This window comes from Balaenoptera musculus, chromosome 18 (assembly GCF_009873245.2).
Source record: "Balaenoptera musculus isolate JJ_BM4_2016_0621 chromosome 18, mBalMus1.pri.v3, whole genome shotgun sequence".
Taxonomy (NCBI): domain Eukaryota; kingdom Metazoa; phylum Chordata; class Mammalia; order Artiodactyla; family Balaenopteridae; genus Balaenoptera; species Balaenoptera musculus.
In genome coordinates this window covers 6,142,686-6,164,892 of record NC_045802.1, presented here as the reverse complement: position 1 = coordinate 6,164,892, position 22,207 = coordinate 6,142,686, and the positions used below count along the sequence as shown (strand labels likewise).

At 43.1% G+C, this 22,207-nt stretch overlaps 1 protein-coding gene across 1 annotated transcript; it reads left to right on the top strand.

Annotated features, from left to right (window-relative positions):
• Positions 1-4,484: 4,484 nt before the first annotated feature.
• SLC46A3 (solute carrier family 46 member 3) lies at positions 4,485-21,613 on the top strand. Its single transcript, XM_036831856.1, is given in 9 exon segments — positions 4,485-5,238; positions 5,719-5,932; positions 11,270-11,512; positions 11,515-11,766; positions 11,768-11,860; positions 11,862-12,144; positions 13,620-13,703; positions 18,172-18,328; positions 20,344-21,613. Coding segments are annotated over 8 exon segments (1,386 nt in total). The 5' UTR covers positions 4,485-5,238; positions 5,719-5,743; the 3' UTR covers positions 20,429-21,613.
• Positions 21,614-22,207: the final 594 nt, after the last annotated feature.

The following is a 22,207-nucleotide window of genomic DNA, read 5'->3' as shown; positions in this document are numbered from 1 at the left end:
GACTGCCCAAAAGTTCACCCTGGTTCTCCCTCCATTTCAGAACCGTTCTTTCTCCATTCTTAAGTAACTCTTCTAGATAAAGGACTCTTGATTCCCCTTCAGTCGTTGGCATCCATCCTGCCTTATCTCAGGCCACCTGTCACAGTCCAAGAATGTCACTTTGCCATGTGGCTGCTGATTCAACTTCAAAGCTTGTAGAGGGCTTCCCTGGTGGCGCAGTGGTTGAGAGTCTGCCTGCCAGTGCAGGGGACACGGGTTCGAGCCCTGGTCTGGGAAGATCCCACATGCCGCGGAGCGACTAGGCCCGTGAGCCACAACCACTGAGCCTGTGCGTCTGGAGCCTGTGCTCCGCAACAAGAGAGGCCACGATAGTGAGAGGCCCGCGCACCGCGATGAAGAGTGGCCCCCGCTTGCAGCAACTAGAGAAAGCCCTCGCACAGAAACGAAGACCCAACACAGCCAAAATTAATTAATTAATTAATTAATTAATTAAAAAAAAAAAAAAGCTTGTAGAACCACTTGGAAAAGAATCAACCTTTGGGGCTTCTTTCCTAAAGCTTTGTAACAAATATAATGATTTTACAAGAAATTGTTTTATCAATTCCTTTTCTCATTTCTTTTTAAATAAACTTTTTTCTGATTATAAATTAATACGTGTTTATTGTTGAAAATGTGGAGAATACAGAAAATTATACTGTCTATGGTATTTAATAACACAAAAATTGTTAGTAATCGAACCACTCAGAGATAATGGTTATTAAAATTTGATACATTACTTTATGGCTTTTTTTCTACACATTCATATGTATACTTTTTTGTATTTTTAACAAAAAATATGTATTTTTAACAAAATTGGGATATACGATATACTCTTTTTTTTAAAATATTTTAATTAATTAATTTATTTATTTATTTATTTTTGGCTGTGTTGGGTCTTCGTTTCTGTGCGAGGGCTTTTTCTAGTTGCGGCAAGCGGGGGCCACTCCTCATTGCGGTGCGCGGGCCTCTCACTGTCGCGGTCTCTCTTGTTGCGGAGCACAGGCTCCAGACACGCAGGCTCAGTAGTTGTGGCTCACGGGCCTAGTTGCTCCGTGGCACGTGGGATCTTCCCAGACCAGGGCTTGAACCCGTGTCCCCTGCATTAGCAGGCAGATTCTCAACCACTGCACCACCAGGGAAGCCCACGATATACTCTTTATTTCTTTTTTTTTTTTTTTTACTTCCTGTCATAGCATGGAAATTTTTCCATGTAACTAAATATTCTGTAAAAATATAGTTTAATGGCCTTTCTAAGGAGCTGGGGACGGAAGGCGGAGGACTAATCCTCTAAACGTGGCCTATATTATGGAGTCACTTGTGCCTGAATTTCATGTACTCTGTTGACTTTAAATCCTCCCCTACTCCCATAGCCCAGTAAAAAGGGGACTGACTCCTCTTAAGGAGGAAAGTGACCGCTCTGTGGGATCACAAAAGGAAACGCCAAATTGAAGCAGAGGTCAGGTTCTTCCCAGTAACTTCTCAAACACAGTAGTAGGTGTGTCTAATTAAGCAAGATTTAGCTTCCAATCCAAAGATTACTGAATACCCACCAAGTGTCAGACCCTGTTCTAGGAGCTTTCACATATATCCTGTGTCACCTGATGTGGTGGAAAATGAAGCCACGTTAAGTTACTACACAAATAAATCAAATTTGAGCTTCCCTCCTGACTGTGAGAAGTCCATTCATCATTCTCTGAGTTTTCCCCTCCTTGCAAATTAAGACCCCCTCAAGGTGCTTATTTCATCCAAGTGAGTCAGTCTGGTTTAATATTTCTGTTATGCAGAAAAGAAATTGAGAAGTCTGGTGTGACTGCTTAAGCTTCCAACTTCTGCTCTGGTGAGGCTGACACAGAAAACAGGAAGTCCGGCTCTCGGGTGTAAGGGTTCAAAGTCTACCCACTGAGCCAGTGTGGCACAGACTGCGGGGAGGGAGGAGAACTCAGGCTAGCAACGGTTACCCCACACTGTTGGAGACTGGGTTCCCAGTACAACTTTAGAGACAGATATTTTTAGTTACAGAAAATCAGTAATTTCTCTTAAGGAGCCCCAAGGTCCAAGGCGGCAGATGAGAACACAGTGCAGCGTCATTACCCTGTCCCTAACTGGCCTTCCCCTGAGACAGCAAAGGCTCGGGTGCTGGCCCTGCCGTACCAGCCCCGCTCTTACTGCACTCCCAGCAGCACCAGCACCGGCAGCATGGTGGATACCTTCTTGAGGGCCATTATTGCACATTTCTCACCACTCGGCTTACTTAGGACTGTCCCAACACATCACAAGTGTTAGAATAACTTGAAACCCCAAAGGGGAAGAGTCAGGATTTCTGAGTCACTGGGGAAATCCTTGGGCTCTTTGCAGATTTGCCCACCTCCTCCCCAGCAACCTTCAGATTCCATTCACCAGTGGGCTGATGGCGAGACAAAGCCCCAACCTTGGTCAAGCCGAAAAATTGCTGCTCAGCACAAATGCTCTGGTTCCAGGGGCCCACTTGTCTTATAGCCACACACCTAAAAGAGGTATAAATCATACCAGTTATATTTATGACATAAAAGCTACAGCATTTGGTGATCAAAAAGCCAGGTACAGGACTTCCCTGGCGGCGCAGTGGTTAAGAATCCTCCCGCCCATAAAGGGGACACGGGTTCGAGCCCTGGTCTGGGAAGATCCCACGTGCCGCGGAGCAACTAAGCCCGTGCGCCACAACTACTGAGCCTGTGCTCTAGAGCCCGTGAGCCACACCTACTGAGCCCGTGTGCCACAACTCTTGAAGCCCGCGTGCCTAGAGCCCATGATCCGCAGCAAGAGAAGCCACCACCAGGAGAAGCCCACGCACCGCAACGAAGAGTAGCCCCTGCTCTCCGCAACTAGAGAAAGCCCACACGCAGCAACGAAGACCCAACGCAGCCAAAAAAAAAAAAAAAAAAAAGCTAGTTATGATTCCCAGGTCTCTGACTTTGCTGACTGGATAGGTGATGTCATTAGTTGAAACAGGGATTTCAGGAGGGAATTGGATTTATAAGGAAGATGGTATATGTTTTGGACATTTTAAAGTGTGCAGTGTTTTTTTAAAATACTTGGGTGGAAGCTCTGGGTGTCAAGTTCAAGAGAACTGGGTGAGCTTGAGATTTGGGAGTGATGGGTATATTGGTGGTTCATCACTAGTGTGGGTGTGACTGACAGGGCAGAAGAGGAGCTGGGATGGAACCTGAGAAACAGTACCACTGGAGAAGCAAGCCCACCGAAGAAACTAAGGAGCTCTCAGGGTAACAGAAAGATCGGGTTGTGTCATGGAACCCAAAGGGAGATAATATTTCAAGAAGGAGGAATTTGTTCAATGGCATCCAAGGCAACAGAGGTCAAGAAAGACAAGCGTTGAAGTTAGGTTATGAATTTCTCAGATAGATAAGACCTATCCAGGTCTGTTCTGGCATATTATTGACCAAGGTCATATGATCAGATTATATTCTTTTTCAACAACTTGTGCTTGGAGTTGTATGATTAAACTCTTATGAGCATAGTATTGACAATCACCTACTAAGCAGTCATTGCTTAGTGTAACTAAGATCTTTTCACCACATCTTACTTTGCTGATTTTATCAGAAGCTTAAAAGCCATTTTCTTCTTGAAACTAACAAAATCTAGTAGCTACTATATTCTGTTTTGGCTTTGCCACTTGAATATGGCATTGCCTGGTACAGCACAGGTTCTTTGGAGATCAGTATGTCTATTCATGCGTCAGGTGGTAACTCAATTCTCCCACACTTTTTACTGGAATACTATGAAAACATTTTGAACATGATATGACATTCTTTGGTCTTCATTTAGCTTGGGTGTATCGTTTATATATTTAGTCCACCTCTTTTCTCTTTACTCTGACATTGCTAAAGTACTTCTACTTGGAGCCAATGTGATCATAAGTGGAAATACAAATACAGGTGACATCAAGTGCCGGTACTTGATTATAAGACAATTCAGAATATGCTTACGCTAAAATCTCTAGGTCTCTAGGTCATAAAACATAAAATTTCAAAATTCTCCTGGAGACCTCTGCCCTGGAAAATACAGCTTTTGATCCCGTGGTCCCCTGTGAATGCATTCCTCCCCGTTACAAGAAGTAGTAAATCCAGCTCGTTCATCTTCAAGTGTGTTCCTAGTGGGCTTGCTGGGGGGAATGTACTGTCCCTCCTTTGCTCCGGGGATGTGCTGTATGCACACCTCGAGGGTTTCATCGCAACGAGCCGGTAAGGCTGTTAATGCCCACCTGACAGATAAAGAAATGGACGTTCATAGAGATGAAATAATTAGCCCAAGGTTGCATCACCAAGAAGAGCCAGCGACCACATTCCAGACCCCGGCTAACTCTGCCAGGAGCACTCTCTCTCCCGCACCCTCCACGGGCGCCCCTACCCGGTCCCCCTCTTCTGCGTTTCTCAGAGCACTTGCCTGGCCCGCACGGATGCTACAGGAGCCTGCATCCCAAAATGTTACTTCTGCAACAAATCTCCTGTGTGCTTCCGTGAAAAGCGATATTCGGACCCAGAAAAGCTCTCTAACCGCAGAGTCCTTGCACGAGCCCGGGGCTGCCAGCTGCGGTGGCCCCACAGGGGCCTCCGGGGGCGGGCGCTCGGGAGCGACGTCGGAGCGGACCAATCCCCGCGGGGGTGCCGGCCAAGGGACCCAGTCGCAGGAAAGCAGGACAGCGACCGCCCAGGCGGCGGGGGACCAGCACCCCCGAGGCCCGTCTCCTGGGCCGGAGGCGATGCTCGGCTGGCGGGGCTGAGTCACCGCGAGCGCAGGCCGGGCCGCGGACCCAGCGACAGCCCGCCGACGGCTCAGGGAGCAGCTGCCCGGCGCGCGGGCCCCGCGGGAGCTCGCCGGGCGGAGCCCGCAGGGCCACGCAGGAGCCGAGCGAGGGCTGCGCGGTGAACTGTCACCGTTGCCACTCTGGACGCGGAAGTGCGCTTTCTTGTTTTGCTTTAAAATCAGGGCTTGCGGTCTCCCGACCTGTGCATCTGGTCGAATTCAGCGGCAATTCCCCTTCCCATCCCAGCGCGGCGGCGCAGACCCAGCCTCCGTGCGCGCTGGCTGCCCAGGAGGCACCGCGGGCGCAGGGCAGCCCCTGAAAGGAGACAGCCCCCGAGACTCCGGCCCCGCAAACGGTCAGACCCGCGCCTAGCTCGGCAGGAAGACTGTGACCGTGGGGTGAGTTAAAACAACATAAACAAAGCCTTACGATTGGAAGCTGCTTTTTAAAGGCCCCCTTCCTGTCCGCTGTTCACAAGCAGCAAAATCAATAATAAACAATTACGTAATTGTCGTGTCCCCAGAGCAACCTCACTGTTTCCCTTATGAAAACGAGCTGGCAGTATTCAGTGTGGGAGTTGTAGTGTGACCACTGGATAGCCAAAGTGGTAGACAGCTTATTAAGACTATCTTAAAGAATCATCTCAAGGGCGGGTTGAGTCCTTAAAGGTCCAGCTCTTAAAAATGGTAAGTGCGACAGTCTCAGGTTTACTGCCTACTCTGTTCCTAAGTGAAAGTTATCTTCTTAGGAAGTGCTTACTGCTTTCTGTTCCCTAGTTTGCTTGTTTACTCCACAAAATTCCTCTAACTTCCCCATCATTGAAAATCTAGCCTCTCAGATAAGAATGCTACTGATTATCTCTCTCCTTTTCTTAATAGAATTTCAGCTGCCTACTCAAGCAAGATGAAGATTCCATTTGTGGAACCTGCCATTTGCCTTAGTGTATTTGCTATGACTTTGACTGCTCCACTGACAACACAATATGTGTACAGGAGAATATGGGAGGAAACAGGCAACTACAGCATTGCACCCGATAGCAATGTTTCTGAGTGTGCAAAAACCAAAAGCAGCCCAATTTTCGCATTCCAGGAGGTAAGAAATTAAAGTATTTCCTAACATGTATTAAAGAGGGAATGTGCAACAGGATTTTAAAGGAAAGAGGATACTGCACTCCTCATACATTGATCTCTTAAGGGTCACCCTAAAACCCCTAAGTCCCAAACCAAAAGCCTTTATTCAGCTCTCATTCTGTTTGAAGCTTCCTGACACCTTTAATCTGCCTCTTCTACTTAAAACCCCCTTCTTCTTCTGTGACACTGGCTCTTCTCCTTTCTCTCAGAAAATGTCAGGGCAGTCTCATCTCCTCCGTGGCTGTCTCCTTTCTTCTTCCCCACGGAAAGCCTGAAAGTTGGGACGGGGCAGGCTGGAATGGTACTTGGTGGCCAGGGGTGGGGTGAAGCGTGGGTCCTGCCTTTCCCTTGCCCGCTTCCTCCCTACCCGCTTCCGCTTCACGGGCATGACCCCGTTTTCAGTGACCCCAGAAAGCGGCCCATCCCTGAAGACTGTGGGCGCGGCGCCAGGGTCTGTCATGGGGTGAGGGTGGCACTTGTCACCCATCACTCGGTGTTCTCAAGTCAGTGTGACCCCTCAGTGCTGAGGAGCATGTGTGTGAGGACATGGGGGTGGAGAGCACCCACTTGCGCTCTGAGGACACTGAAAATGTTCAGCCAGATACTCCAGAGCCTTTCCTTCCCCACGTCCAGCCTCCTCCCCCAGGAGGTACGTCGCCGGTCTCCATTCCCTTAGGCGGTCTTTAACAGTCTACCAGTGTCCAAGTGCAAAGGAGAGACAGCATCCAGATTGGGAAAATTCCCCCCCCCCGCCACCAATGCCTGAAAAACAACCACACTTGTAAACTTTGAACTCTTCCCCTTGGGAATATTTTGTGATGGCAAAAGAGTGGTGCTGCTTCCCCAGTCAGAAGATGAAAAGAGTCGAAGGGACTCTGAGTCGCCTGCACCCACGGAGAAAAGAACAGATTATTTCTGAACAGCCACGCAGATATCAAGGTTCTGGCCTAGAGTGAGGTCATAAAAACAGAAGGGCCGACAAGGGGCTCTCCTCTTGGTTTTGTCTCCCTTTAAGAATGTTTCCTGTTACATGTATATAATCTCCAGGGAGTAAGAAGGTTCCAGAGGTTCCTCAGTTTCTGCATTTGATTCTGTGAGTTCCTTCACCAGCCCCCTGGGAGCAGTGGGAGGGACAGAGGAGAGGACTTGAGTGTCTGGAAAGGTCGGCTGTCCTCACCCTCTAGAGTGACGGGAGACGGGCCTTGGTCCAGCTGCTTTGGTGACCTCTGTAGCTGTGCAGGTGGTGAGTATTGGCCCCGCTCCCTGCCTAACCCAGCTGCTGAAAGCCCCCCACTGCCCAGACCAGGGGTCTCATCTTGAAGATTTTTGCCAAACTTTTTAATCGATTGACTGCTGTTTCACTGGATTAATGTTCAAGAGAACACACCGCCCTAGATCCCTTGCCTTACAGTCGGCGCGCTAGAGCTACAGGTGCTTTTTCTCAGATTGGGGAACTAGAAACCATCCCACCCACAACTGGGACAGGGCGTGGCGACCCACTCACCACTTGCTCCTTAGGACAGAGGAACACTTCCTTCTGGCCCCTTCCCTGGATCCTGTCCCTGCTCAGCTTCTCAGAGAATATTCTGCCCCCTTTAAATCCAAGAACAAATGTTCCCTGTTCTGTGAGCTTCCATTTAGAGATCTGTGGACTGTTCTTGTAACCCTAAAAATAAGAGATGTCATAGCACAGGGTCAGCCCCTGATAAAATAAATAAATGATTTTCTTTTTCAGCTCAGATTTTTCTTGCCACTCTCCCAAAGATCAAATTGTGTGTAAGAATACAATGTGTTGAACCTCTGTTTATACCATTTTTTATTTATCCTTCCCACATAACAAATACACATTTACATACGTATTGGTATGCAAGATAGTATTATGAATTTCAAGGTACAAATATAAGAATAATCGGAGCTATTTCACTTATATTTAACATTTTGAAAGTCTATTTGGATGAAAGTCATATTTTTCAATCCATCTGGGGTTAAGGTATATATAATATACATATTCATATGGATATTGATCTAACCTATCTCTCAAATCTTCAAGTTTTCTGAGCCCTGTGACTATAAGTACAGCTACATACTTCTCTTGGGCGATGAGATTAATCTCTAAAAGGCCTCTTAACAAAGTGGCAAGGCTGTGGAAGGAAACTCTTGGCGAAGGGCAGAGAGTAGGGAATTCTGGGATGTCTACTGACTTTTGTGGAGGAAGGAATTTTTAAGCCTCTTACCGCCCTCTCCTTCCCTTGTAAATGATTGGTTTTGAAGTGTTACACCGGCCATTGTGGCCTATTCTCTTCAGGCGGCTTTCAAGATAGGGACTCTGCCGCTGGAGGGGACAACTTCGGGTTACCCAACAGATCATGAAGTTGTTCTTGCTCAGGAATTTATTTATAAACCTTTTAATAACACAATCCCTGGTCACCAGCAGACAAGGAATACCTTCTGCTCAACTGGAATTAATATATGCATTTTAGCCTGTGAAATTGTGACTTCCTTAAAATTGATCGCACTTCCCTTAGTTTATCCCCGTCTCAGCACCTTGTCATTCTGTTCAATCTTGTATAGGAAATAGCTTTTTTTTTTTTACTCTGATTTCTCCCATCTACCCTTATATATAACACATAACACATAATTATAATTCTCCAGCGTTTATAATGTTCAAACACAATTTCTTCTGTCTCAACATTGATTTATGGTTGAAATATGCTTTGAGTTTGTTAAGATCTGAATTTGACAACATGGGTTGCAGATGAGGCAAGTAGTGTGTGTAACAGACTGGGCTGGGATGACAGTAGGAAAAAAGGAGAGGACAGGACTTAGGCGGAGGCGTGGAAATGGGAGGAGGAACCCAAAACTGGAACATCTTGCTGAGGAGTTGATTAAACGATAACTGTTTCATTTATTTGTTTATTCAATAAATATTTACTTGATGGCTTCTATATCTGTAGGAGATACAAAGATGTGCTCAAAAGATCTAACCTAGTAAAAATGAAACAGCACTGACTGTACGAGGGCCCTGTGTGGAGCACCTTATATTGACTTTAATTTTAAGTCTCCTGACAGCCTGCAAGATTGGGACTGTTGACATTCCCTCTGGTCAGATGAAGAAGCTACAGAGATAAGTAATTTGGTCAGGATCACACATAGCATGCAAGTTACAGAGGCCTATCTTACTTGATGGTTTGTTCATTTAATCAATCTATTGAGTACCTACCCTCCCTGGAAGCACTGTTCTTGGAGCTGGTGATACTATGGTGAAGAGGACAAGGTTTCACCCCACCCGGGAGCTTAGGTTGTAGTAGGGAAGTCACACAATGCACAGATCGAATAAAATATAATTTCCTGTCAAGGAGCCGGTGAGTCTCTAAGGAAAAAAACAACAAGGATAAGGGGCTGGAGTGTTGGGTGGGGATTAGTGGGGTTGCTTTGGATTGAGTGATGGTCAGGGAAGGCCCTTCTGAGGAAGTGGCTTTGAACTGAGGAAGTGAGCTGTGCGACGATCAGGCAGAGGGAACAGCAAGTAGCACGGAGGTTTGTGGAACGGCTTGTTGGCCGAGAGGAGTGAGGAAGGGGAGATGAATCAGAGGCGACATGACGTGGGGTCGCCCCCCGCCGTGGCAAGGAGTTTGCATTTATCCCAGTGTAAGGAAAGCCACTGGGGGTTTGACAGAGGAGTGACACGAGCTGATGTGTGCTGTTAAAGACCACTCTAACTGTGGTGTACAGAACTGACTGTATTGAATCCAGATTCCTCTGACTCCAGAGCTCAAGCTCTTAATCAATACACAAAAAAGTACAGCTGTGGAATGATAACTGTTCTATGAGAAGGTTCAGGAAAGAGAGTGACGACCCCTGTTTGGGAATTTCAGGGAAGTCTAAGTGGGACTGACTATGGACTGTGCTGGAACACAGACCGTATTTGCGGGGTGAGTGGGGATAACGCTGAAGATGAGATCAGGCCACGTCTCGGGGGCCTTAAGTACCAGGCTAAGGAGTGTGGACTTTCCCAGCAGGTGAGAGACATGCCGATAGTGTGCTGTGGTGCTATGCAACATGTGCCCAGCAGTAGTGTCTGTGATCTGCAGAGTGGTAAGGCTGACATTATATTCTGAATTGAATGAAGAGACCAGTTAGATGCCAGGGTGGTCCAGGTGAAAACCAGTGGGAGTTGTCATTCAAGTGGCAACTATGGGACCATCAAGAAGGTAAAGTGAGAAACTTTAGGGGAACAGGATAGATTGTGTTGGGGGGGCATGGACGAAGGGAAAGGCTAGAAGCAAAGATGACTGAAGTTTTGGGTCTGAGTGACCAGAACATTTCCTGGCAACATGGAATGGCCTGAATTATATAAATATATAAAAATAAAAATAGGCTCACTATTTTAAAAAACCATTAATTCAGTATCTGATAGTTTTGTGGTTCATCGTATTTTTGTGATATTTTTGTGGTTTTTAGGGTGCTTTCTAAATATTACATGAATAAATCTTTTTTAAAATGAGTTTAGTAATCCCCGTTATAAAAACGGCACATATCCTTTAATATAAAGTCTGGAAAATACAGAGAAGTGGCGAAAAGAAAATGCTTTTAAATCACCCCAAGTTCTTCCCATCAAATACCTAGTGTAACGATTGTTACATCTGCCAATCCACGTGTACGTAGTTGTTTTGGTCCTCAGGCAAGTTGAGTTTAGCTCACTCCTTAGTTCATGGCACGCTACCATCTTTAGTCAATACAAAGCTCCTCTTTGAGTTTTATCTTAATTTTTAGTAAATAAAGGAGTATTTGTGGAGACACGTAAAAAGGACAACTGAGCTCTAAATAAAGGTCTATCAGATACGATGTTTACATGTGATATTCATTCCCCTTTAGAGTAGAAGGAAAGGTGTATCATGGGAAAGGGTACCGTTCTTCCTTTAGAACAGTGGTCATGATCTCTTAGTGCTAACTGTTCACGGAAGAAAGAGAAGTCATTACATGACCAGTCCCCGAGGCCTTGGGTTCTGTGGATCCTCTATAGAAGTCAGACATACACCAATACACACACTTTTATTTTTATGGATTAATGTCTCCACTGTGGTACTTGAATATTGTGACTGAGCATTGATGACTGTATCACCTCTTGATATTTGCTTTGTGAACTGGATGAAGAGTTAAGCTATATCAAACCCATGCACTTAGAGATTCTGCATCCCTGACCTACTGGCAGTATCAAGAAAAAGTATGTACCAGGGTATTTTTAGGCATATTGTATAAGCCTCTGTAAACACTTTGTCTTCTTTTTATTTCTTTGCAGGAAGTTCAGAAAAAAGTGTCTCTTTTTAATCTGCAGATGGACATAAGTGGGTTAATTCCTGGTCTCGTGTCTACATTCATGCTTCTGTCTCATAGTGACCATGGAGGACGAAAATTCCCTTTGATTTTGTCTTCTTTTGGTGCTCTTGCAAACAGTGCTTGGCTCTGTTTGCTTTCCTATTTTGCCTTTCCAATCCAGCTTTTGATTGCATCTACCTTTTGGGTGCAACTTTGTGGCAATTACACACACAATTCTGGGAGCCTCTTCTTTTTGCCTACATAGTTGATCAATGTAAAGAAAAGAAACAAAGAACAATTCGAATAGCTATAATTGACTTCCTGCTTGAATTGTTCCACTGGATTAACAGGATTGTCTTCTGCTATTTTATTAGAGAACTAGGTTTTGTGTGGTCATTTTCAATTGCTACTATGGCTCTTACTGTTAACTTGATTTATATTTTATTCTTTCTTGAGGATTCAGTGAAAGAGCCTTCATCTCCAGAATGTTTCTGTACAGGACTGAAGGCTTTAAAACTTATTTTACCGAACTTACATGCTTTTTAAAAATAATTCTGGTGAGCAACACGATCTTTGCTCTGCTTGTTGCTTTTACAATGATCACTTATTTTTTCGTGACAAACTGGCATTTCCCCCATTTTATCCTTTATGAATTGGATTCACCACTCTGCTGGGATGAAGTTTTAATAGGTTATGGATCAGCTTTGGGTAGTGTCTCTTTTTTCAGCAGTTTCCTAGGAATATGGCTTTTTTCTTACTGTATGGACGATATTCACATGGCCTTCATTGGAATCTTTACCACCATGGTGGGAATGGCTATGACTGCTTTTGCCAGAACAACATTGATGATGTTTTTAGGTAAGTGACAAGTGGAGCCCAGAACTGTGTATTGATGTTTACATAAAACGAATTTAGTCTGTTGGGTGAGAAACTTTAATATAAAATTCTCTATTTAATGCATTTTAGTTCAAGTAAAGGTAATTTGTTTAAAGCTAGTTTGCCAGAAGCTGAAAGCCAACTGACTTTAAAGAAAAAAAAAAAGTTGAATAACCACAATTTTCCAAATTTGCATATTTGCCAAAAAATTGTTTTGAGGAACATTCTTCTTATGAATCAGTCCTTCAAAATAGCATTCACCAACTTGAATATTTCTTAAAATGATGCTAAGAAGGCTACAATTTTAAGACAACTGTGTAAAGTATACTCGAAAGATACATTTAAAGAAATTCATGAATATATTCAAGAAGATTTTGCCAATTGATCTTTCAGCAAATTGGTCCATTTCATGAATTGGCTTTGATGAATCACTTTCTGGCAAATAGGACTGCTTCCTTAACTAGGCTTGAGTGAGACTACTGTGTTTGAAAGGGTTTTAAAGGATCTGTTAAAGTGGGACTCAAGGAAAGATCCAATTAGTCTTTTTCTACAAAGGCAGTGTTAACCTCTGCTACCTTGCAGGGAAGCAAGGCGTGACCAAACAGAATTGGGCTTAATTTCCATCTACAGCACTAGGTGACCTTGGGCAAGTTACTGAAACTACTCTGAGCCCCTTGTTTTTCATCTATAAAATGGGCCATAGCGGTGGTACCTAATTCAGAGGGTTTTATAACGAATATTAGAAGAGGATAACTGTAAAATCACTTAGCGCAATGCCGAGGGTTCAGTAAATGCCAGTTCCTCCCTCCATGTTTCCCTTGGAGTTGCCAACGCAAGTAAGTTATATATGTGAAAACATGTTGAAAACTTTAAAGCGGTCTGCAAATGTAATATCTTACCATTTTGTCATATAACTAAAAATGCTACATTAAGGGTCATAATTAAGAGCAGAGGCAATTTGTGTTCGTGAAATTATTCAGCCACAAAGATGAACAAGCAAGAAGATAAGGAACCAATTTACCAATAAGTAGATCAATATAATAAAAGAATTTTAACGATGAGAATGCCAAGTCTGAAAGAGCAAAAACAGAAAACAAAAAATTTATTAACAGTCGCAACCTGCTAAACATGACGTTACTCTAGAAACTAGGGAAACAGATCAATTTCAAGTGGCCGGCTTATGTAGATCTGGACCCTGTAACTTCCATGAACTCTTGTTCTCTGCACTAGAATAAGAATTTAAGAGTAAACTTAAACTTGAGAGTAATCTTAAACTGACCTGTCTATAGTCTATCTTAATTCATTAAACAGAATTCTACCATTAATTAATTCAGCCGTTAGATGCAGAGTTAAGATGCTTATAGAAAATGAAGTATTTAGAGATTAAGTGTTCCAGCTTTAAAACGGACCCTTAGTTTTCTGATTCAGCCAGTAATTTCCGACTATTCCTCTCACAGTCAGGCTGCCATTCCTTTTCACTGTTGTGCCACTCTCTGTTCTACGGTCCATGATATCAAAAGTGGTTCGTTCTACTGAACAAGGTGAGTTTAATTTGCTTAAGGAATAGAATGAATCTATGATCTGTACCAACTCATATCTGTGTACAATCAGTTTTGATTCTTCAGGATATTCTACAACCCTTTTTCTGCACAGAACTCCTTTTGAATTGGTAAGGTCTGTGTTAGGAAGAGCTTATATTCAAGCAAGGGAGCCCCTGCCCGGGGCCTGGTGCTTTAGAGGGCTTTCTCTGGAGCTGCCCCGCCCCAAGGGGAGAGGAGACCTCAGGGCCAGGCGATATGCCCCCTGGGAGCCCACAACACTCCCCCCTTCTAGGCTACACTCTGGGTACGTGGGTCCCCATAACTCCCAGCTGAACAGTTCATATCCAGTGAATGCCTTGATGATCTTCTTCCTCAGACCCATTCCCCTGAGGGTAGACTGTGACCCCAGTGTGCTCTCCTATACACCAAAGGGGTAGCCAAAGGGTGACTCTTTACAGGAGGGTCTGGCCCAACCTTGGAATTGCAGGGCGGGATGTCTACACCCACGTGTCAGTGACCCTTTCTGAGCAGAACAAGAGGTAGAATATAATGTGTGCGGCTGCAGCCTGCAGGCTGGGGGCTGGGGGGGTGAGGGCCAGCTCTCCCAGGGCTGTCATGTTCCACATGGAACTCTAAAACGTCAGAATTCTAAGTTTGTGTCTGACCTCCAATCATTCGGAAGGTATTTTCTCAGAGTAGGGAGACAGAACATATCTTAGTTAACAGTCTGTTAGTCAGAATTATAACTTTTTTTTTTTTTTTTGGCTGCGCCACACGTCTTACAAGATCTCAGTTCCCCAACCAGGGATTGAACCCAGGCCACATCAGTGAAGGCCCAGAATCCTAACCACTAGGCCACCAGGGAACTCCCAGAATTATAACTTTTAAATACTTAGAACTTGTAGGCCTCTAATTGTATTCTTACGCTGGATCCCACAAATGTTAGAGCTGGGCCTGAGTCAGAGTCCTAGAAAAAACAGCATCCCACTCAGCTGATTCAATCAAGAGACTTCAGGGAAGGGCAGCACAGAGGAGAGGATGGCCCAAGGAGGGAGGGAGCAGAGAAGAAACTGCACAGCCTTCTCCTCCTGGACCCCACTGACCAAGTCCAAGGAAGTCCAAGTCATAATATCTGTGGGGTCAGCCTCCCAAGCACAGAGCAGGGCACAGAAGATCAAACAGCTGAAGGGGAGGGCAGAGAAAAACCAGTACAGAAGGAAAACAAAAATTAAATCTCTAGTTAGAACTGGGTACTTGTTAGATACTAGGCATATGTGGTTGATCTCCTTTTCCTTTATCATACGAATATTATGAGACCTTGGAGCTTTCTTTTGTTCCATGTCTTAGCCTGGTGCAAATGTTCATATCAATTGTTTATGAATAATTCATAATTATGCTATTGTACTTATGGCACTTTAGTCAACACTGGAGAAGACTGCATAATTCAATAAGGTTGAAAATACATTTCTGGATTCTTTTCCACTCATAAGATGTAGCTATATATTCACACAGCTGTTTATAGATTGTGTGATGAGGATTAATTGGAAAACCACTTAGGAATATAAAAACTACAGTATATAAAATCCTACCTGCTTCCTTGAATTATGCAGTGGTTTCTTAGATATGACACCAAAAGCACAACAAAAAAAGAAAAAAATAGATAAATTAGACTTAATCAAAATTAAAAACTTTTATGCTTCAAAGGACACCATCAAGAAAGTGAAGGGGCTTCCCTGGTGGCGCAGTGGTTAGGAATCCGCCTGCCAATGCAGGGGACACGGGTTCGTGCCCTGGTCCGGGAGGATCCCACATGCCGCGGAGCGGCTAGGCCCGTAAGCCACAACTACTGAGCCTGCGCGTCTGGAGCCTGTGCTCCGCAACAGGAGAGGCCGCGACAGTGAGAGGCCCGCGCACCGCGATGAAGAGTGGCCCCCGCTCACCACAACTGGAGAAAGCCCTTGCACAGAAACGAAGACCCAACACAGCCAAAAATGAATAAATAAATAAATTTATTAAAAAAAAAAAAAAGTGAAAAGACAGCCCACTGAATGGGAGACTATATTTGCAAATCATACATCTGATAAGGAACTTGTATCCAAAATATATAAAAACTATTAAAACTCAGCAATAAAAAGACAACCCAATTAAAAAATGGGCAAAGGATTTGAACTGACATCTCCCCAAAGAAGATGTACAAATGGCCAACAGACACATGAAAAAATGCTCAACATCATTAGCCATCAGGGAAATGCAAATGAAAACCACAATGAGATCCACTAGGATGGCCAAGATGAAAAAGACAGACCATGAGAAGTGTTGATGAGGATGTGGAGAAATTGGAACCCTCATACACTGCTGGTGGGAATGTACAATGATGCAGCCATTTTACAAAACAGTTTGGTACTTCCTCATAAAGTTAAACAGAGGTACCTTATGACTCAGCAATTCCATTCCTAGGTATATACCGAAGAGAAATGAAAACATATGTCCACACAAAATCTTGTACACACATGTTCACAGCAGCATTATCTGTAATAGTCAAGAAGCAAAAACGCAATGTCCATGAACTGATGAATAAACAAAATGAGGTGTGTCTGTCCAACGGAATATAATTTCGCAATAAAAAGAAATGAAGTAATGATAAGTTGTGCTGCTCAGGGAAGTTCAGCAACAAGCTAGAGCTACTTCATGAGATGGTTGTTTGTGTCAGAACACAGCACGGCCTGACCGAGTTCCCAACAAGACAGAACTCAAGCGGCTGCATAATAGGATTAGCACCATACCACTGTATACCATCCCGGCTGTAGCAAGGGATCAGAAATAAAATGAAACAATAACGTAGATACATAACTAGGAGAACTTCTTTCCAATTAAACTAACTTCCTGTATTGTCATAAATCATAGAGGCAGTAAGTGCATATGCTACTTGATGACTGGTAATTGCCCTTGAGTGAAGCTTTTATTCATTCATTTGACAAATCTATATTAAATGTCTACCAGGTGCCAGCACAGCTACGCTCTGGGGACACAGCAGTGAAAAAAGCAGATGTGCCCTTGACATTGACAGAACTTTCATTTTGGTCAAAAGAAGACACATCTTTGATAACCCAGCATTCTGCAGAGACATGTTTGTTTTATGAACATGTGTCCTGTTGTTCAATGAAGACTTTGAAGCAATGTATGAGAATATGTATAATAGACTGAAAGTTTAAATAGATAAAAATCAATACACAGTCTAAAAGACCAAGACCATGGGGAAAGTTAGAGTCTAGACATGTAAACTATAACCTAGCTATGAAAGGTGATCCTCAAGCTTGCCCTTTTCCTTCCTATCAGTCCAATCAAACATAATTATTTATAGGATTTGCACTGTCTGTAAGAAAAATATATTACAATTTATCATGGAAAAGTAAACTCGGCGAAGTAGGGAACAAGCAATGGCTTAAGAAGAGTCTGCAGAAACTACAAAGGAACTTATGCCACGGAAGCCACAGAGAGCTGAGACAGCCACATTTGTAGTGATGCAGGATTTGACAAAGAGGAAAAAAAGCACATCAAGATGACCAGCTGTCTCTCGGAAGTTTCACTCTTCAGTCAGTATGGTCTTGGATTCCAGACTGAACTCAAAACTGGTAGAAAAATGACCATTTCTCTGATTGTGAGCTTGGGCCGACCATGCAGCCATTTCAGGCTTCTTGAGCAACGCTCCAGGGCCTGCCCTTTCCCACACTTGGCCTGTGGCAAGCGGGAAGGACAGCAGAGTCCCCTCAGAGGGGAGCCAGTTGTAAGCAGGTAAGACAGAAAAATACGTTGTAAAGAATCACTCAGTGTCAGACTGTGGCATAACCTTCACTAGAGCACCGGGCAGTTATGTAGTTACTTGATGAGTCACACAGGAATCTTGTGTGACTGAACTTTTTGTTACTCTGGAGGAAGAGATCAAATTCAAATTGCAGAATGTATGGTAAGAAGATTATCTCTCCCGCCTTGCCCGTCACTCTTGCCAGATCTGACCTTTCCGAGGGCCGGTGGGTGGGACGTTGCTCGCTGGGAGCCATCCTGCCCCTGCAGGTGTGTCCCAGATTAGCGCAGGGACTGAGAGTGGGAGGTGGCACCGTGGACCTCAGGGGCAGGTGGGGCTGTGTCTTAGGCTGTAGCAGGGATGGGAGACGTGGCAGATTGCACACGCCTCAGCTTGCAGTGCCTTTTAGCTTTGCCGCACGGACCCTGGGAGGACTGATTCCAGCGCCTCTCACACCAGGTCCAGGGAGAACTCCTGAGCTCAGTTTCTTCACCCACAAAACGGGTGACTGCCTTCTCAGGGATTTTGAGGGAGTAGCTTTCCTTCACCAAGCAGTGCCCCCAAGCTTGCACTTTTCACTGAGTAACCGTTTTCTGCATTATTTTTGTTTGTTGTTTTGTAACTCAGCCTTTTCTCTCTCTCCGTCCACACCCTGACCCCAAACAGGCACCATGTTCGCTTGTCTCGCTTTCTTAGAAACACTTGGCGGAATCACTGCAGTTTCTACTTTCAACGGAATTTATTCAGCCACCGTTGCTTGGTACAAAGGCTTCGTCTTTCTGCTCTCCGCTGTTTTATTACTAATTCCAGCCATCAGTCTATGGTATGTCATTACTTTTTATCCTTTTATCAAAGGATAGATGGATTGAGTGAATTCCCTGACCTCACCAGTACAATTACATAGATCTGTTGAAGTTTTGCCTCGGAATGTACTTTTCTTAAGAACTTTTAGACATGAAGACATCTGTCAATAATTTTGGAGACTTAGAAAGAAAGAGACAGTGGCGTGGCCAACCAGGACTAGGAGAAAGAAACACTGGGTTAGACAGAGACTCTGAGAAGTTACCCTCTTATCTTTAACTATGAACAACTGATGAATTTAGTGTCTAAGAATATATATGTATATTCAGTACATACATATTCATATGTATATTCAATACACATATATCCTATGAATATGTATATACATACATATACAAACAATGATTTCCTACAGTATAATATCCCCTGAAGGTCAAAGATTACTCTAAGAAGATATACTTTAATACAGATTCTTGGGTAAATGACAAGAGCAGATAGCATACACTGGATATTAAGAATTCTCTTTCCTTTACAGAGAGTTGGCTTATCTGATGATTTCCTTTTCAAATGTAAATATCAAAATACAAAATACAAAATACAAAATACAAAATTCTATTTGTGAATAGGACATAGAATAAAAAGACCAGAGGCATAAACTTACAAGAAATATGTATTCTCCCTCTCCCTTTCAATGGACAAAAAGTGTAAGCCAACTAGATAAGTGGTTGTGAAAACGCACAAGCAAATATATTTGACACATTCTCTGGGGCCCAAGCATTGAGCTAAGAGCTCATTAACCTGCCTCTGCTGGGCTTGCCCATTTCACACGGCTGCCCCAGAGCAGGGTGATGGGGATGGGTAGAAGGTGGGGCACAGGGTCTGGAATCTGCCTTCCCCTAAGCACTGTGGGCTGTGGCTGCGAGGGAGGGAGAACAGAATCTATCCACACAGGCTTTAAACTCTGCCATGGCTGTGAACTCCTTAAAGGGCTGGCCTGCGTCTTATTCAGAGTAGGACCTCGGTACATACTGTCTCAGTGGGTTGCTGATACCTAGATCTGTGTTACATGGACTACAATAGTATTTACAGTTCCTCTGTAACTGTGATGAAAAGCTATTTTTACTAGGTATCTTTTTAAAAGGAGACTATCACCTATTGAATTGGCAAAATTAAAACTCCATGCTTTGCTAGTGAGCACATGATGAGACCATCAACCTTATACTTTGCTGGGAGTAGTGTTATTCGGCATTATCATTTTTGGAAAGCAATTCATGAACATGTATCAAAAGTTTCCCAAAAAAATTCATGGTATTTGAACCAGTGATCCCATTTAGAATTCTATCCTGAGGAAATGATCAGAAATGTCAAAAATTTATATATAAAGAAGTTCATTATGGCAAAAAATATTTTAATGACCAAAATGGCCAACAGGAAATGGTTAAGTAAATGATGGTGCATCCGTATCAAGAAAAATGACTTTAATAAGAACTGCATTACATGGGAAGTGGAATAATGGGTCATTTTAATTTTATTCTTCATATATTTATAAATATTCTGTTATGAACACATATAACTTTTATAACTGGAAAAATCAGTGCAGCGAGATTAAAGGTCATTATTCTTTTAATAATGCATCTAGTGTAAATGTAGTTGGTCTTCTGAGATTTTTTTTTTAAATCTGTTCAATATTTTTAAAATTAAAATTACATGCTGTTTTCATTATTTCCTGATGTCTTCTATCCTAGCTTCAGTTATAGGTATTAAACATGAACTTCAGTAATAGCTTTAGTTACAACTATTTTATGTGGACTGTGCAGAGAAGACAGTGGGACAGATGGACATTTTAGGGATCTGGAAAGGGAAGAACTCGTGTAGATTTTTTTATTTTCAGAAAGCTATGCATAACAAGCCTGTTACATTCAAAATACCAGTATCCTCCTTCTTTGTATAATTTATTAAAAGCCATGTAACCAGGGAAAAGATGGAATACAGATTATTTATGTATTGCCTTAATCGATGTCTTATTTGCTTTGGCAGTGCTGTCAAGTGCATCAGCAGGAATGCGGGAAGCTATGTCCTTCTTATACAAGAAGAATCCAGCGAAGACACTTCAGACAGATGATTAATTGTGATTAAAAAAAAATCCAAATGCTCATATCATATACTCTTGACTTCTGAAGGATGTAACTAGCTCCACAATCAGTACTTCATGAATAATCAATGCTGCAAGTCCTTTCTTCTAAACTAAACAGTCAGAGAAATAGTTGCTGCTCTAGCTTCTTACAGCATCATGCACTTCGAGCACTTTATGAAGATCATGTGACATATTTCCAGTAGGTAAAAGAACAAATCTCAAGACACCTCCCACTTTGGGATTTACAAAAGAAACTGAAACTTATCGGTATAAAATGGGACTAAGAACTCTGATACAATCCAAAGCAACAATCTCCCTGATATACTCCAGTCTCTCACATTAAGACCAGGAAGAACTCTTTGTTTGCCTCAGTTTCTTCATCTGCAAAATGAGTTTTTGACCCCTCTCAAAGATTTTGAAGGCATAACTGTTGAAAATTATGAGTCAGTCGCTTATAGGAAAATGATAGAAGTTTCAAGTATTCATAATATAATTTTCTTCTACTTGGGTAATGCTTTGTTTTATAGAGCCCATCAAGGTGTTAGTGATAGTCAAAGCTCTCAGTAGCTGCAGTATCCTTCAAAGGGAAGCACGTTAATGAATACGTTTTCACTTTTCCTAATATGGCTCATCAGTGACAGGCATGATAATATTTCCGTAAGTAACACAGGGGTGACTGAAAAAAAGATTACAAACAGTTCCTAAAGAAATGTAAAAACTGAGTAAACAGGCAATCATGATGTAAAGTAACTAGTATTTATAGAGTCAATATTCATTCCTTCTTTCTGTCAAAGGGTATCCATCTCTTACTGCCTTATACTCATCCTGGGACCACCATGGTCCCTGAAAACACCGCACCCTCTCCTGCCTCCTGTCTGCACACAGGGTTCCATTGGGCCTTCTTCCCTCCCTATGTTGAAGCTTTTAAGTTTCAGCCAAGGCATAGCTTCCGCTTCCTCCGTGTCCCTTCCGGACATTTCTACCCTCACCTCCCGCCCACCTCCACCCCCCACCCCTGTCCCTGCAGGGCTCCCACAGCTCTCTGGGTACTGCCATCCAAGCATTTTCCCTTGTCTTGTAATGTTTGTTCCCCTACTTGACAATGAGCACCTTGAGGACAGGGACAATCTTTGATTCCTCATTATATCCACAATAAAATTTGAACTAAATGAACACAGAGTTCTGTTTTCACTTGTGAGAATCATTTAAAGCTATATATTTAATGCATTATGAGAGTAACCACTGATACCATGCCATAGTCATTAAGCCAGCCTTGCAAATAAATTGAAAAATATGTAGCCCATATGCATTTATGGTTTATGGTATTTTCACAGGTCCTTCAATATCTCCCATTTTCTAAGTTTCCATATATAATAACACAAATGTCTTGAAGTACACCTAGCTGATTAACTCCTTTGTAATCTCTTGAAAGTAGGTAGAGTCTTCTGTTTCATAGCATTGTTTACGGCTTTTTTCTGTAAGGTAATCAATGATTGCTTGACCAGCAAATAGCACTCATAATTTAAAATACTAGAAATTCTTTTTTTCCAAGACCATTCCTTTTAGGTTTAGCTAATGTCTTCTGGGCTATTCTCAGATTGATTGATTGATTGATTTTGTTTTACTTCCTGTCAATGCTCTTCCCAGAACAAAGAAAAAGTACTTTATGGTTTACAAAATGCTATGTCAAGTTATTTTATCCTCTTAATAACCCTGCAAAGTAGACCTTCCTTTTTCCCATTTTATGGACAAGGAAGGCAAGTCTCA